General features: G+C 57.8%; 1 protein-coding gene and 1 long non-coding RNA gene across 5 annotated transcripts; one reads left to right on the forward strand and one right to left on the reverse strand.

Annotated features, from left to right (window-relative positions):
* Nucleotides 1-1,787: 1,787 nt before the first annotated feature.
* Nucleotides 1,788-15,301, forward strand: CSF3R (colony stimulating factor 3 receptor). Of its 4 annotated transcripts, none has more exons than XM_035698752.2 (17): nucleotides 1,788-1,927; nucleotides 2,974-3,028; nucleotides 4,743-4,949; nucleotides 6,976-7,272; nucleotides 8,180-8,303; nucleotides 8,466-8,653; nucleotides 9,319-9,488; nucleotides 9,601-9,754; nucleotides 9,846-9,925; nucleotides 10,332-10,539; nucleotides 11,246-11,434; nucleotides 11,795-11,935; nucleotides 12,522-12,671; nucleotides 12,786-12,926; nucleotides 13,163-13,256; nucleotides 13,522-13,603; nucleotides 14,025-15,301. In XM_035698752.2, the coding sequence occupies exons 3-17, from the start codon at nucleotides 4,886-4,888 to the stop codon at nucleotides 14,502-14,504; spliced, it is 2,562 nt and encodes an 853-aa protein (XP_035554645.1). In that variant the 5' UTR covers nucleotides 1,788-1,927; nucleotides 2,974-3,028; nucleotides 4,743-4,885; the 3' UTR covers nucleotides 14,505-15,301. The 4 variants fall into 4 exon arrangements, with proteins under 4 accessions (XP_035554645.1, XP_025275675.1, XP_025275676.1 ...); XM_025419890.3 differs by having other exon boundaries at nucleotides 4,866-4,949; XM_025419891.3 differs by having other exon boundaries at nucleotides 4,866-4,949; nucleotides 11,834-11,935.
* On the reverse strand, nucleotides 1,924-14,102 carry LOC112642389 (uncharacterized). The gene is made up of 3 exons (XR_003125223.3): nucleotides 13,840-14,102; nucleotides 13,315-13,446; nucleotides 1,924-4,617 (listed from the first exon to the last, which is right to left on the reverse strand). It is a non-coding gene; the product is annotated as an uncharacterized LOC112642389 (long non-coding RNA).
* Nucleotides 15,302-15,888: the final 587 nt, after the last annotated feature.

The raw sequence follows: 15,888 nt of genomic DNA on the forward strand, positions 1-15,888 counted from the left end.
CCCTGAGGCAGGAGGGAGCCTAACAAATTTGAGGAACAACAATAACAACAAAAAAGAGTAGCTGGAGCAGAGCAGCCAGGGGGAGAACAATAGGAGAGGGGTGGGGGGGAAATGGGGCCCTGGTGTTGAGTGGGGACTTGTAGATCATCCAAAGAGCCTTGACTTTGTTTTTTGGGGGGTTTTTTTAAAGATTTTATTTATTCATGAGAGACATACAGAGGCAGAGACCCAGGCAGAGGGAAAAGCAGGCTCCCTGCAAGGAGCCCGGTGGGGACTCAATCCCAGGACCCCAGGGTCACGCCCTGAGCCAAAGGCAGACGCTCAACCACTGAGCCACCCAGGCATCCCAAAGAGCCTTGACTTTGACTCTGAGTGAAATGGGAACCATTGGGGGTTTGGGACAGAGGATGACATGAACTGACTTGACATGAACTCACTTTTTTTGGTCAGCATCACACTGGCTGCTGAAGGTACAATAGACAGATGGGCGGGGGGACCGGGATGAATGAAGTAGGAGACCAGGAAGCAGACGACTGCAACCATCTATGTACGAGATAATGGTGGTGTAGCCCCGACTGGTATTGATTTAAGTGATATTTCTATTTTCTTAACTTTTTATCATGAAAACATTGAAACCCAGAGCCAACCAAGTTGAACTATAAGGGGAATACCTGCCTACCCAAGATTCTGGTTATATTTTGAAACAGGAATGCTGAGCATGCAGGGCCTATGGGACACCTTGGGGAGGTCGTCACAAACAGGTAGATATCTGCATCTGGACCCTCAAGGGCAACCCAGGTCTGCCCCTCACACCAGACTCGGAAGCCATCTCTCACTAAAAAGGATCATATGTTATGGACACTCTGCTAGTTGGTTGGTACCTAACCTTAGTAGGTCATTAATCCAACAGACTATGGACAGTCTGAACCTTCTTCAGAAAAAAATGCACAGAGGCACCCGGGTGGCTCAGTGGTTGAGCGTCTGCCTTCGGCCCAGGGTGTGACCCCGGGGTCCTGGGATCGAGTCCCGCATTGGGCTCCCTGCATGGAGCCTGCTTCTCCCTCTGCCTATGTCTCTGCCTCTGTGTGTGCGTGTTTGTTGTGAATAAATAAATAAAATCTTCAGAAAAAGAAAAAAATGCACAGAAAATTATTTATAAACCGTTCCAGGGAACTCATGGATACAGACAAGGAGAGACACAATGTAGCCTAGTGCACTCAGTCAGAACATGGTCAGGGTAGCAGAAGCGCTGTGAGTTAAGTAACTTCAAGGCTGCTTTCGAAGACCCCGAGCCTCCCAGGTCATCCCCGGGGCTTGTTCCCAGAGTCCCCATTTCTCCATCGCCTGTCAATGGTGGAAGACATGCGGTGATGAGGGGCCCGGCGAGTAGGTACGTGTTACAAACCTTCCCCTGACCTGGAGGCTTCCCCCTGAGACCCGTGAGGTCAGGGCCCCGAGGCTACTCGAGCCAGGGTCTGTGTCCCACCCATGCTGTCCCAGGGGTAGGGGCACGGAATGGCACCCCAGTGCCCTGAGGCCTGGGCCCTGGCCAGACTCAAAAGCTCTGAGGTCAGGAAATCCGGAGGCGGGCGAGAGGGACACCGTTGCCACATCCCCCAGCCCCGATGAGACCCCCGAGGCAGGAAGGCTGCCCGGCCTCACCCCTCACCGGCTTCCCTCTGAGGCTCCTTCCTGGGAGGAAGGGGCTGCCCTGTGCCTGGCGCCTGAGTGACAGCCCGAGGGAGGGAAGGAGGCTGGGCAGGTGTTGCAATCCGCAGCCCCTGGGCCTGTCACAGGCCGAGCCAGAGCCATCAACGACAGGGCTGGGGAGAGAAGCCCGACGGTGGCTGTTTTCAGGAACTGGCCCAGAGAGGAGAGAAGAGGCCGGGGAGGCCGGGCAGGGGCCCCACGGGCTCCAGCCTCCAGCGTGAGTAGAGGATCCGTGGCGGGGGGGGGTGCTGCACCAGGGCCTCGACCCCACGTCCACTGCCCCAGCTCTGCCGAGTGCCCGTGTGCAGGCCCGGGACCAGGGCTCCTGCCTTTAGCCTTGGTCCCTGGGAACCAGGAGCCCGGGACACGGAGGCTCCTTTGCAGGGCTGCCCCCACTTTGGGGGGTACTCACCGAGGAGGTCACAAACAGCCAGCCATCTCCTTGGGGACATGGAGCTGGGCTCTGGGACGGGCATAATCACCAACCCTCTCTGCGTCCCCCACCCCCACACCTGTTTCTCCCTGGCCAGTCCAGACTCTGGGTCTCCCTCTCCTGCATCTGAATCTTTCTGTGCCTTTCCACGTCTCTCACGTTTCCTTCTCTTGAATCCTAAACTCTCCTGGGGACCTCTGGCTTCTTGGCCTCGAGCACCTGTGTCTCCCCCTGGGCTCTTCCCTGTGCACCTGTCCTGCCCAGCCTTCTCCGCCCGCACACCTATTTCACTTTCTCCCTCATTGTGCGGCTGTGCGCCCCCTTTCACGGCCCAACATCGGTGGGGTGGGCGTCCCCCCGCCATGGGAGAGGAGACCCGACAGGGCAGAGAGGGTGCGAGCTGGGGCAGGGAGAGCAGGGGAGAGTGCAGGGAGAGGAGAGGAGAGAGGAAGAGGCCTGCGATGGCCTCCGGGAGGCAGCAGGTTCCACTGGACCGAGCGGGAGAACCGAGGAGATGGCCAGAGCCAAGGGGACCCGGGGTGGGGGGCAAGGAGCTGCAAGCAGGGGACCCCAGAACAGGACTTTGAAGCCATGAAGCGTGACACAGACAGAAGCAAGGTGGCTGTCCCAGGAGGCCAGGAGCAGGGGACGAGGCCACATGCTGGATCCCATGACACGGCGACCCACATCGTCATGCGTGGAAAGCACTCATGGTCACTGAGAGCTCCTGCCGTGCAGGCTCCGTGCTGAGCACCTCCGTCCCAGCCCACCTGGGTGCCTCCTCACTACGACCCCGGGAACTGGGTGCTCACGTCCTCTCCCTTTCACAGATGGGGAAACCGAGGTTCAGAACGATGAAGTAACTCATCCAAGGTCACGAAGCTGGTGAGTTGTGGAGCCGGGCTTCAGAGCAGGTGGTCTGGCTTAGAGCCAGCCCGCAGCGAGGCCCTGCTCCCACACGTCCCCCCGAGCACACCCAGCTGGGGTGGGGGGCGCCCCGGGCTGCTGTGGGCGACCAGGAACTGGTGCCAAACATGCCATCGCTCAGCATCCCAGGGGGAGAACGCAGGGGCCTCTCGAGTGGGGGGGTCTGGTTGCCTATTCCGGACAGGAGCCGGAGGAGAGGGATGAAGCAGTACCTTGCAGGGCACAGGCTGGGCCCCATGCTGACCCTCACTGGGGCAGCAGGGCTGGGGTATGATCCAAAGCACATGGGAATAGAAACCAGTGCCTCAAAGCCTGAGCCTAGGAGGCCACATCTTCCCCACCCAGTGTGCATGGGGGACGATCAAACTGGTACGCAGCAGTAAGACAGTTGCCAACCACTGATTGGTAGACGGGGATGCCCTGAACAGTTGTGTGGGTTTCTCACTGCACAAAGCTGCCCAGCTGAGGAGCAAGTGGAGGCTGAAACCAACCTATTCTTCAGCTGCCAGGTCTTGGTGTGGGGCTGCAACTGTCCAGAGGAAGGGGCACTTTTTTCCTGATTTGCCAAAATGTGACTCACAGGCGAGCAGTCCCCTGGCATCCTGATCCGGAAATGTAGATGGATCATCGCCCAGGGCTTGGGGTCCGGCCCCCGTGAGAGGGAACAGTGGTTGTATGTCAGGCAGTTCTTGTTCACACCTGTGCATAGCCCGGGGAGAAAAGGGAGAGCAGCCTTCCCCATCCAAGGACAGGGCACCAGTACACGTCATGCTCCTGTGTACACTTATCAGCTGCCAAGACTGCCAATCAGTGCCAGAGACCCTGGTGCCTGGTCCCCAAGATCCCGGTGGGAGCAGGAGGCAGGGTTAGGCCAGAGCCCACCCCAGTGGGACAATTTTGCATGGGTGTTGAGGCAGGAACTACCGCTCTCCACATCCAGATGCTGTCACCGTGACTACAGGACACCTGACCCCAGAAAAACCTCTGGAGGCCCGAGCCCTGAACAGGGGGCGGGGATGGGGTGTCGGACCCCTTGCGCCCTCCCGTTCCCGCCATCACCATGGAGGCCAGCTGCCCGAGCCCCTTGGCCCAGCTACCCCATGGAGCTATCCCTTTCTGCCAGGGAGCGTCTCTGACCCTTCAGGCCCTGCTCACCCCAGAGAACTTGCCTCACAGGCATGCGTGTGTAACCTGGATGTGTCAGGAAGCTAGTACCCCCAAAGAACATCCCTTGACCCATGGGGAACGGAAGTCGGTAGATAAACGTTGCCATCCTCCCTCCTGTTCAAGGGATCAAGTGTCCTGAGGCATGTTTCTCACAGCTCCTTGGAAGGTTCCAGAAGGAGGGAGCCCAAGCTGTCCATAGAGATGACCAACTCCGTGACGCACACTTGTTGGCTTTCCCTCCTCCCTCACCTGTCCATTCCGCCCAACCCCTTCAGTCTGTTCCTGGGATCTTTCCAAAATAAGCCATCTGCATGCTAGCCCGGCTAGGATAGAAGGGAAGGGGGAAGAAGGCCGTTCCTTGATGCTCCTGCTGCTCTCTCCTGGAAGGCAAACATAACAACAGTGGCCGTCACTTACAGAGTCATTTCCTGTGTGCCTTGCATCATTTTGTGTCTTCTTCCCAAAGTCCTGTGCAGTATCAACTCTCGTTGCCTCCGTTTTGCAGACAAAGAAACTGAGGCTCAGCAAGATCAAGTAACCTGGCCAAAGCCACGCTGAGGCAGAGCAAGGGCTAAGCTCAGTTCTGGTTCCAAAGCCCATGACCTTCACCATCCCCCTCTGCCTCCAGGTGAACACCAAACAGGCACAATGGCAGGGCTAGGATCCTGGAGTCTGAGCGTAGCTGCCCTGATCGCCCTGCTGCTCCCCGGAAGTGAGTATGGCCATAGGGGTGCTGGGGGGAGAGGGAGAGAGAGGGGGGGGAGGAGGGAACCATTTGCCCTGCCTCACTGCTCCTGGGCCACAGATGAGGGGTGGCTGGGTCGCTGGGCCCCTGCCCACACACCTCTGTGGGCACAGCACCACCCGGGAGGAATGCGGAAGGGCCTGGGCTGCTCAGCCTGGGAAAGGCCGGGGGACCCAGGTCTTGTCCGCAGGTCCCCGTCAGGTTATCAGAAGGAAGCTCTGGGTCCCCTGTGCAGCCTTCACGGGCAACAGAGGGATCAGGGTGGGAGCCCCGGGGAGGCAGGCTTCATCCCGGAATAAGGAAGCTCGAGCCGAGCGTCCCATTTTTGGGAGTATGCAAGCTGAGGCCGGGGCGGACAGGGATGCTGCATAGCCGGGGTCAGCAAACACGGCCTGATAGAGTCACATTTAGGCTCTGCGGGCCACCTGCGGTTTCTGCTGCGTGTTCTTACCTATTTTCTGTTCCGCAGTCACCCTTTAAAAATCTAAAACCCATTCTTAGCCGGCAGGCCGTACGAAAAACGGGCCATCCCGGGCCCGGCTAAAGAGGATGCAGGATTAGAGGGGAGTCTTGAAGTAAACAGTTTTGCGAGGTTCCCTCCAGTCGGAAGTTCTGAGTCTGGGAAGCGACAGGAGCCCCACATTAAAAGCTGTGAACCCCGCCCTGTGATCCTGGGCAAATTCCTTCTCCTCTTGGGGCCTCGGCCTCAGCAAAACAGGCCTCAGAACACAGGAGACAGAGGAAAGGAGGCGCGGGGGGCAAAGTTCACTGCTTACTTAAATGTTTACACACTAAACACACGCCAAGGGCCTAGTCCACGCTAGGCTCTGGGGAAGACAGTAGGAGGCACACAGCCGAGCTCTCCAGCCCCACGGAACCTCTGGTCTCGCTGGGGAGGCGGACAAGCACCTGGTCACATGAGCCTGTAATGATGAGGGATAATAAAAGCTTTGGGAAAGTTCGGGGCACTTGGCTTGGGTCTGGTTGATCAGGGTCCGGTCTGGTTCCCCCAAGATGCTAAATGTTAACCAGGCACCCCGGGAAAAGGAGCCCCTGGAAAAGGGACAGCAGCAGGTCCAAGGACCTGGAGGCTGGAGAGATCAAAGCATTTTCAAGGACTGGCAAGAGGGCCAGAGCAACGAAGCTGGGAAAGGATGGTCTGAGCTAGAACTGGGAGGGGCAGCGTGGGCAAGGTCACAGGGCTCCGGACCCGGGTCTTTATCTTAGGGCAGCAGATACTTAACATGCCGGGCATTGTGCTAAGTGCCTTACCCGCACTAGCCCATCTAATCCCTCCCGCCACAGGAAGGAGGGGACTAGTTCTCGTCCCTCCTCCACGTACAGATGAGAAAATCGAGGCACAGGAAGCCTCACTAACATACCAGGGTCACGTGATTAATAAGCAATAGAACCAGGGTGCCGGGGCGCCGGGGTAGCCCAGTCGGGTGACTGTCTGCCTTCGGCTCAGGTCATGATCCCGGGGTTCTGGGATCGAGTCCCATGTCGGGCTCCCTGCTCAGCACGGAGTCTGCTTCTCCCTCTCTATTTCTCTCTCTCTCTCTCTCAAACTCATAGAATAATAAAAGTAAAATAATAAGCAATAGAACCAGGCTGTAAACCCAAGCCGTCTGTTCCAACATCCGAGCCTTATGCACCACACGGCCGACGTGCTGGAGGGCTGTGGTACAGATGGGGTAACGCAATCAGATTTGAACTCTGAGGGCTGTGGCCACAGGGTTCTTATCATGCCAACCATTGCTTTCGCCACCCCAGGGGAGGGCGCCGCGGCGGGGACTGGGCTCTGTCTGGTGGGGTGCTGGGGCTGGCTCGCGAGACCTCGGTGCACACCTGTCCTCCCAAGGTCACGTTCACGTCCCACTGGTGTAGCTTGAAAACCAGTCTTGGTGGGAAGGTAAGGGCCTCGAGCTCAAGCTAGGAGCACAAAGGCCGAGGTGCAGAGCTCAGCTCCGCCGCCCCTTCTCTTCCACCCCAGGCCGGGAGGAGTGCGGACGCATCAACCTCCCAACCCCCACCGTCCACCTGGGGGATCCCCTCACAGCCTCCTGCATCATCAGCCCCAACTGCAGCCACCTGGGCCCCGAGACACAGATTGTCTGGAAAGTAGGAAGAGAGTCTCAACCCGGAAAGAGGCAACAGCGGCTGGAAGACGGAAGCCAGGAATTCACGGTCACCATACCCCGCCTCAGCAGCCCGCGGGTCCTGCTCTCCTGCTACCTGCGCTGGGGCCACAGCCTGCAGATGCTGGACCAGGCCGAGGTGCAGGCAGGCTGTAAGTCCCGGCCGCCAGCCACCCGCTGTCCTTGCCCTCCTGCCAACACCGATAAGACCTGTTGTTATTTACTGAGCTCGTGCTCCGTAAGCTCGTCTTGGGCATGGTTGGTTATCAGACCATCCGCCCTACCAGTGGATCATGCTACTTAGCCCCATGTTGCAGACGAGGAAACTGAGGCTCAAGAGACTACATGATACGGTGAAGGTCACAAACTGAGGGTGTAGCCAAGGTTTATATCAGGCAGCGTCGTAACCATCACTCCATAGGGCTGCCGAGTCAAGCCCAACTACCCGGCCACTGGGGGGTGTCCCCGGGGAGGACCCTTCACCCCCTGGGCCTGCTCCTAGCTTCTCTCCACCCCAGTCTCAGCCTTCTTTCAAACCGAGGGGCCAGGTTTTATGCCAAGCCAACGCCTAAGAAAAACCCTTAAGACAAAGTTTCTTTGTTAAGAGTCTAAGAGTCGCCAGTAGAGCTAATGCACTTAGTAGGTGCCGGGCATTGCTCTGAGCACTGTGTGCACAGTAAGTCACTTGGCCCTCTCAACCCAGGGGAGTAAGCATGTGGCCATCACACCATTTCACAGATGAAGAGACTGAGGCACAGGGCAGTTCAGTGACTTCAAGATCACAACGGTGAATCCCTGTCAGAACCAGGTTGGAAAGCCAGGTCTACACCATCAGTGTCAGAGACTCTGTGATGCTGCCCCCCCCCCCCCGTGCAGGCCTGCATTTGACTTTCTCCAGGGCTGCCCCCACAGGGTCACCCTACATATATATGGAGACGAGCAAATAGGGTAGCTCCGGGGAGGAACAACCCAGAGCAAGGAAATGAAGCTAACTGGTTCCAATCAGAGCTTCCAGAGAGGTCCTACTCAAAGCCCACACTCTCCCCACCCGATGTGCAGACCCTCCTGCCGCACCCCACAACCTGTCCTGCCTCATGAACCTCACAACCAACAGCCTCATCTGTCAGTGGGAGCCGGGACCCAACAGCCACCTGCCCACCAACTTCACCCTAAAGAGCTTCAAGTAAGTAAGGGTCTGTGTGCTAGCCCCGTTCTTTTGGGTCCCGGGGTGGGGGCGGGGGCAGGACTGTGGGGGTGGGGGAGCCAGAGGCAAGCACAGGAGGGAGAAGGGAGCCTCGCTCTCTTCCACTGATGCTAGACACCCAAGCCTGGTATTGCCTGGCAGGAGCCGTGGCAACTGCCAGACCCAGGAGGACTCTATCCTCGACTGCGTGCCTAGCGACGGCCAGAACCACTGCTCCATCCCACGTAGACACCTGCAGTTGTACCAGAACATGGGCATCTGGGTGCAGGCGGAGAACGCGCTAGGGACCACAAAGTCCCCACAGCTGTGCCTCGTTCCCATGGATGTCGGTGCGTGATGCCAGGCCTGGGGGACAGGACAGGCCCCCCCACAAGGGGCAAACTCAGAGAGTCACAGAGAGGAAATCACACACCCAGGGTCAGACAAAGAGACACTGGAAGACCCAGGCAGACAAGAGCAACAGGGACAAGATGGACTGCAGGTGGGAATAGAGACACAGAGCCAAGGAGGCACATTCACTCATTCATTCTTCCGGCAAGCTTCCTGCAGCTCCCGCTAACCACCAGGCACTGCTCCAGGTGCCAGAGATGCGGCACTAAACGCACGAGCAAAAGTCCTGCCCCTGGAGCTTTACGTTCCAGCCGGCAGAAAAGATAAAATAGGATGTCAGGCGACGGGAAGGGTGATGGGCGAGCAAAGGGGAGGCAGGTTACCTGGGTACCTGCAGAGTGAGAGCGCCAGGCAGAGGGAACTGCAAGTGCAAAGGCCCTGGGGCAAGAGGATGAAACAGAGACCCAGACCTAGAGACAGGCCTGCAGAAACATGACGTGATGACGTGAAGATGAAGAGACAGAGAGACAGAGACAGAGAGAGACAGACTGACAGAGACCCACAGGGATGGCGACCCAGGGCAGAGACTGGGAAAAAAGCAGGAGTAAGGCAGGCCCCTCCGGGACGGGGCAGGGCAGGTTTCTGAGAGCCCCTCTCCTTGCAGTGAAGCTGGAGCCCCCCACGCTGTGGGCCCTGCCCCCCAGTCCTGAGGCAGCCCCACCCCAGCCTGGCTGCCTGCTGCTGCGCTGGGAGCCATGGAAGCCAAGCCTGTACATAGAGCAGAAGTGCGAGCTGCGCCACCAGCCACGGCTGGGGGAAGCCAGCTGGGATCTGGTAAGGCGGAGGTCAAGCCCAAGAGCCTGGGGTGGGGGTGGCTGAGGGGAGGGCGGCTGGGCCGGCCTCAAGGCCACGGGGTACAGGCTCAGAGCCACGGCCGCCCCACCAGGTGGGCCCCCTGCTCTCCCAGACCCTCCAGTACGAGCTCTGCGGGCTCCTCCCATCCACGGCCTACGCCCTGCAGATGCGCTGCACCCGCTGGCCCCTGCCTGGCCAGTGGAGCGACTGGAGCCCTAGCCTGACGCTGACCACCGCGCAACGGGGTAAGCAGGGGGGCGAGGGGCCGGGAGCAGCGATCAGGACAAAGCCCAGCATCTGGGGCTCCCCCTGACCCTCTTCTCCCTCCCTCCACAGCCCCCATCGTCAGACTGGACACGTGGTGGCAGCAGAGGCAGCTGGACCCCAGGACGGCGGACATGCAGCTCTTCTGGAAGGTGACCCATCCTGACCTCCCTCCACCCCTGACACTTCTTCCAACCCAGACACATGCCTGTGGTCTGGGGCTCAGGACTCCGAGGGGTCTGGAAGGTGTGGATGCATTTGTAGGTGATTTGCATGCACCTTGCATGTGCAGGCCGCTGAGTAGTGCCCTTCAGGAGAGACGACAGGGAGGCCTCGCCTAAGGCAAAGGGTCGGTTCAGGGAATAGTTAAGTGCCAACTGGATTCTTCCTTTCCTCCCTCCTAGGACCTGGCATAGGGAAAGAAGGGAGAGAGGGAGGAAGGCTGGCCCCCAGCCTGTGGGGCTCAGCTCGTGTGACCCATCCGCCATCTAGAAGCCCTCCCCCACTTAGGACGAGCTGTCCATCCCTCTGACCACCTTCTTCCCGTGCCCGCTGCAGCCAACGCCCTTGGACAGATACAGCGGGCAGATCCAGGGATACCTGGTCAGACCAGCAGGCCCGGCAGGGGCAAGCCCACCCCTCTGCAACACCACAGAGCTGAGCTGCACCTTCCGCTTGCCCTCAGAAGCCCGGGAGGTGGTCCTTGTGGCCTATAACACAGCCGGGACCTCCCATCCCACCCCAGTGGTCTTCCTAGAGAGCAGAGGTAAGGGGGGCCGGTGGCTAGCAGAGCACAGTGGGTAAGCATGTAAATTCAGAAGCTAGACTGCCCGGGTTCACATCTAGTTCTGTCACTTGCTGACGGCACAACCAGGGCCAGTGACCGAACCTCCCTGGCCTAGCAAAGGGGAACAATACGCTGCTGAGCTCGAGGCATTGTTATGAGGTTTGTATGTGCGTTCAGACACGGCCTGGCACCAAGTTCCTGCTCAACAGGCGGAATATCAGCTCCTATTATCATCTGAGCCAGAACCAAGTTAAGCTGGTGGAGGAACCACACACACACACACACACACACACACACACACACACACACACAGCCCATTCTGCCGGAAAGACAGGAAGAAAGCCTGATGGCGATCAATGCTAACATCATGTGGTTTGTGGCATGTGCCGTCGTGGTCCTTGGTACGTGTTACCTTACTGGGTCCACCAAGAGGCCCGAGAGAGGCACTCGTTCTATCACTGTCAGGCACTCCTCCGCCCAGGCACTGTGCTAGGCTTATCCTGTACGTCATCTCATTTGATCTGCACCAGAGAACCCATCCAGATGAGCAAACTGAGGTCCCGAGGTTGACTCACTCAAGGCCACCCAGCTTGTAAGTAACAAAGTCAGGATTTGAACCCAGGCTCCAGGCTCTGGCACCTGCATTCCTCTCGCTTTGTTCTTTCGCCTCCCACTCGGTCTCCAGGTCCGCCCCTGGCCGGACTCCACACCATGGCTCAAGATCCCCACAGGCTCTGGGTGGGCTGGGAGCCCCCCAGCCCTCAACCTCAGGGCTATGTGATTGAGTGGGGCCTGGGTCCCCCCAGCCCCAGCGGCAGCAATAAGACCTGGAAGATGGAGCATAACGGAAGCATTTCTGGGACCCTACTGCAGGGTGAGGCAGGCCGGGGGGATGGAGCGGGCAGGTGAGCAGGGCCTGGGAAGCAGGGAGGCAACACTTGTCTGACGGGAAGCGAGGGGCCACCCGAACCACCCTAGAGAAGCAGACTCCTCACTCTTTCTTGATCCTTTACTGTCCTCTCCCATCCCCAGAATCAGGAAGTTCTTCTTTCACCGTAACCCGTAACCAGATCTTCTCTTTTCACAGCCCTGACCCTCCCACCCTTCTAGCTCTCCCCACTTTTCTGCCCTCCCTCCCATCAAATGATCCGCAGAAGAGATAGAAGCAGCTAGCTCTGCAGCCTGAGGCCTGGGGGGTCTGGGGTCAGCTCCTGATCATCCACGGGGGGGTTAGGCCCTCACCGGGGCGCCCTACCCCATTTTCTCTCCACAGAGAACATCAGGCCCTTTCAGCTCTACGAGATCACTGTGACCCCCCTATACCAGGACAGCGTGGGGCCCTCCCGACACATCTATGCCTACTCCCAAGAGATGGGTGCGTCAGCCACCAGGCCTCCCCAGAACCCTCTCCTCTCAGTGCCTGCTGGGGCCCCGGCCATTGGGACTATGAGGGAACATCCCCCCACCCCTGGCCCCAAAGAAGCTCTCTCCCAACCCCAACATTACCCCAGGCTAGCCCCAGACCTCTGCAGCCGGACAGGTCAGGCGGCCGGGTGACAGAAACTAGGGAGTGAGTTTGGCAGCAGGTCTGGCAAAAGTCCATCAATCACCCTTGAAAGAAATCAAGTGTCAGCTGCGGCAGAAATTAGACGGAGGGCCTGGCATAAAGTCAGAGGGCGAGGGGCAGAAATCAGACAGCGAGCCCAACTAAACCAAGCCGGTGGACGTGGGGTGGTGAGGCTTCGGAAGCAAAGAGAAGCGGGTTCCAGTCCCGACCTGGCCACTTATTAGCAGTCTATGGAATGCAGCTGAAGGTCCCGGCAACACCAGGGGGGCCGTTTCCTTACTCCTCAGCACAGTGTGTCTCAGTTCTGGGGTCTGGGGAGTCGCGAGGTGTCCAGCTGGGCTCCCCACTCTGCCCAGCTCCCCGGCAGCCCCTGTACCTCTCTCTCTCCCGGCAGCCCCCTCCCGCGCCCCAGAGCTGCATCTAAAGCACATTGGCAAGACCTGGGCCCGGCTGGAGTGGGTGCCCCTGCCCTCTGAGCTAGGGAAGAGCCCCCTTACCCACTACACCGTCTTCTGGACGTCTTCTGCTCGGGGCCAGTCCTTCTGTGAGTCTATCCTCAGTACCCCACAGCCCCAGAAGGCCTCGGGGGGAGCGCTCAGCAGCCGCAGAGGGAGCCTCGGCATCTGGGCCCAGGCTGACCATTCTCTTCTACTCCCAGCCACTGTGCTCAATGCCTCCTCCCACGGCTTGGTCCTCCACGGCTTGGAGCCCGCCAGCTTGTACCACGTCCTCCTCAGGGCTACCAGTAAGGCCGGCGCCACCAACAGCACAAGCCTTACCCTGATGACCTTGGCCCTAGGTAAGGCGAGAAGGGGGCCGGCCAGACAAGGTTGTTGGGAAGGTTCCTCGGCCAACGGATCTCTCATTTTGAGGCCTTGCCTGGATCCGCTGGTCTGAGGGAGGAGACCCAGACCTGCCCATGAAGCTCAGCCTGAGGGAGGAGGCCCAATCCTGCCCTCAGAGCCCAGTGTGACGGAAGAGGCCCAGCCTTCCTTGCGTGCACTCTAACCCCTTCTGGCTTTCCCTTCACCCCAGAGGAGTCTGAGCTGCATGTCCTCCTGGGCCTCTTTGGATTCCTGCTCTTGTTCATCTGTCTCTGCGGGGCTGCCCGGCTCTGCTGCAGACCCAGGTAAGTCCTTTTTTTTTTTTTTTTTCAGGTGAGTCCTTTTAAGAGAATTAATACCTACCTGCCCCTGCCCACAGGGAACTGCAGGCTGGGGTGGGCCAATCCAAGTCCCTCCTCGCCCTCACAGGCCTCAGGGCCCACGTCTGGATCAGGCACTGCACCATCTCCTCTCTGCCCAAGGGGCCTTCCGCTGCTGGGAGTGGGTGAGAGAAAGGATGGAAAGATGGAGGGCAAGCCTGACCTGGCCCTCTCCTGTCCTCTTTTGCAGCAGAAAGAATCCTCTCTGGCCAAGTGTCCCAGACCCAGCCCACAGCAGCCTGGGCTCCTGGGTGCCGAGCATCATGGTGGAGGTGAGAACCCCAGAGGGAGAGGGAAATGGGGCCGGGGGGTGCTGGTCCAGGATCCAAGTGAAAGGAAACCCCTCCAAGGATGAGGACTCAGGCCTTCCCATCACTTCCTAGCAAGGTCCCCTCCCTCCGGAGTAAAGCAAATCTCACTTTGGATCCCAACTCTACCCATTTCAAAGCCTCGGCCATCTCACTGTGAAATGGGACATATCTCCCACACAATCCTTGGGGACAAGCACCTTAAGCTAAGTCTGAAGTGCAGAGCAGGTGTCAGAAAAGCATGAGGTGCTTCACAAGCATCATCCTCAGGGGTTCCAGCAGAGCGCAGCAGGAATATCTCAACTGTCCCCAACTCAGGAAGGGACACTGGTTGGGACGAATGTCTCAGATGAATCACGTCCTCACCCCCCGTCCTTGTGTCCAGGAGACCTTCCAGCTGCCCAGCCTTCGGGACACTGGCATGCCACCCATCACCAAGATCACAGTGCTGGAGGAAGAGGAGAAGAAGCCAGGGCCCTGGGAGTCAAATGACAGCTCAGGGACCTGTGGCCTCCCCACCCTGGTCCAGGCCTACGTGCTCCAGGGGGACCCAAGAGCATGTTCCACCCAGACCCAGCCCCAGTCCGGCACCAGTGACCAGGTCCTCTACGGGAAGGTGTTGGGCAGCCCCACCAGCCCAGGTCCAGGGCACTACCTCCGTTGTGACTCTACTCAGCCCCTCTTAGGGGGCCTTACTCCCAGTCCCAAGTTTTATGAGAACCTCTGGTTCCAGACCAGCCCCCTGGGCACCCCAGAGCCCCTCGTCCCAAACCAGGAGGATGACTGTGTCTTTGGGCCACTGCTTGACTTCCCCCTCCTGCAAGGGCTCCAGGTCCATGGGGTGGAGGGGCTGGGGGGCATCTAGCATCCCCTGGGACCCCCACTTGGGCCTGTCTCTTGAGAGGTCTGGGCCATCCAGAGGAGAGGAGAGTATTAGTAAGCCCATCATGCAAAAAACCACCTAGTCCCAGAAGGGCAGTAAGGCTACAGGGTCTCCTCCCCATCTCTGGCCCCCAGCATCCTTCGTCTCTCTCTCCAGTCCCCACAGGCTGGGCCCTTAATTTAGTGGCCACGGAATGCTTCGTCCAACCCTGCCCACTAGCCTCTTGTGCTTATTTCCTGTAATCTCAGTCTCTTAAACTGGTTCATGGTTTGGTTTGGTTTGATTTTGAGAAACTCTTGAGTACGCCCGCACCTCTGTCCTTTTCCTTTTTAGGGCCCTAGCAGTGATGGGGGTACTTATCAGAAGTGTTCATTTGCATATTCCTTCCTTTGCTCATTAATCCCCCCAGCCCTCACCCAGCATGTAGGCCCTGTGCTGGCAGCGGGGATTCAAAAATGACTTGGCTCAGTCCGCCCTCAAAGAGTTCGCATTCTAGTGGTAGAGACTCGAAGACTGCCCATTAGGGCAGAGTGGCCAGGACTGAGGCAGGGATCACAAAGTGCTGTGGGACAGGAGAAGAGACCTCAGAAAAGACTATCCTTGCTGTGTTGGAGAAATACAAATAAAACCATCTACTGGGGCGCCTGGCTGGCTCAGTGTGTGGAGCATGCAAATCTTGATCTTGGGGTTGTGAGTTTGAGCCCCACACTGGTTGTAAAGATTACTTAAAAATAAAACATTAAAAATTTTTTTAAATAAAATTTAAATAAATAAATAAAACATTAAAAAACAAAATCTCCTGCCAACCTAGAAAACCTCTCCACCAGGGTGGAAGAGGATGAAATCAGTTTTATTACTGAATGAACATTAACCAAAATGTGATGGGCATCATCACCAACCTTCCTAAAACCTTGAAAAGACAGAAAGAAACTTTACCCTTGTTTACCGCCAAGCAGATACAGGTTACTGCACACATTTTCGCAAGATAAATGATACCTAGTCCTCAAGCAAAAGGACATCACGGCACCATCCGTCACACAGAGTTCATCCTAAATTCACCTGGTAAACGGGGTAGACACCTGTTTGCTAATTGTCTTTATCCCAAAGAAAACTAAATTTCTCTTTATGAGAAGAGGTAGGTTCGCATCTTAGAGTGAGGCAGAAACTGTCTTCCTTAATCACTGCATTTCAAGAGATGGCTCCTAGATCCTAGATCCTTGAGAATATCAGCGTGCTGCAAAACTGGCAAGAGGCATATTTAGCTTTTTGAAAAGATTTACATCTGTCTCAAAAGGGCAGAGAAAGAATTCACAATGACAACTTTCCAAAAGTATATGCTTTAAGAAGAGTGAGGGGGAGGAGAGCT

The sequence above is a fragment of the Canis lupus genome, chromosome 15 (assembly GCF_003254725.2).
Source record: "Canis lupus dingo isolate Sandy chromosome 15, ASM325472v2, whole genome shotgun sequence".
Classification (NCBI taxonomy): domain Eukaryota; kingdom Metazoa; phylum Chordata; class Mammalia; order Carnivora; family Canidae; genus Canis; species Canis lupus.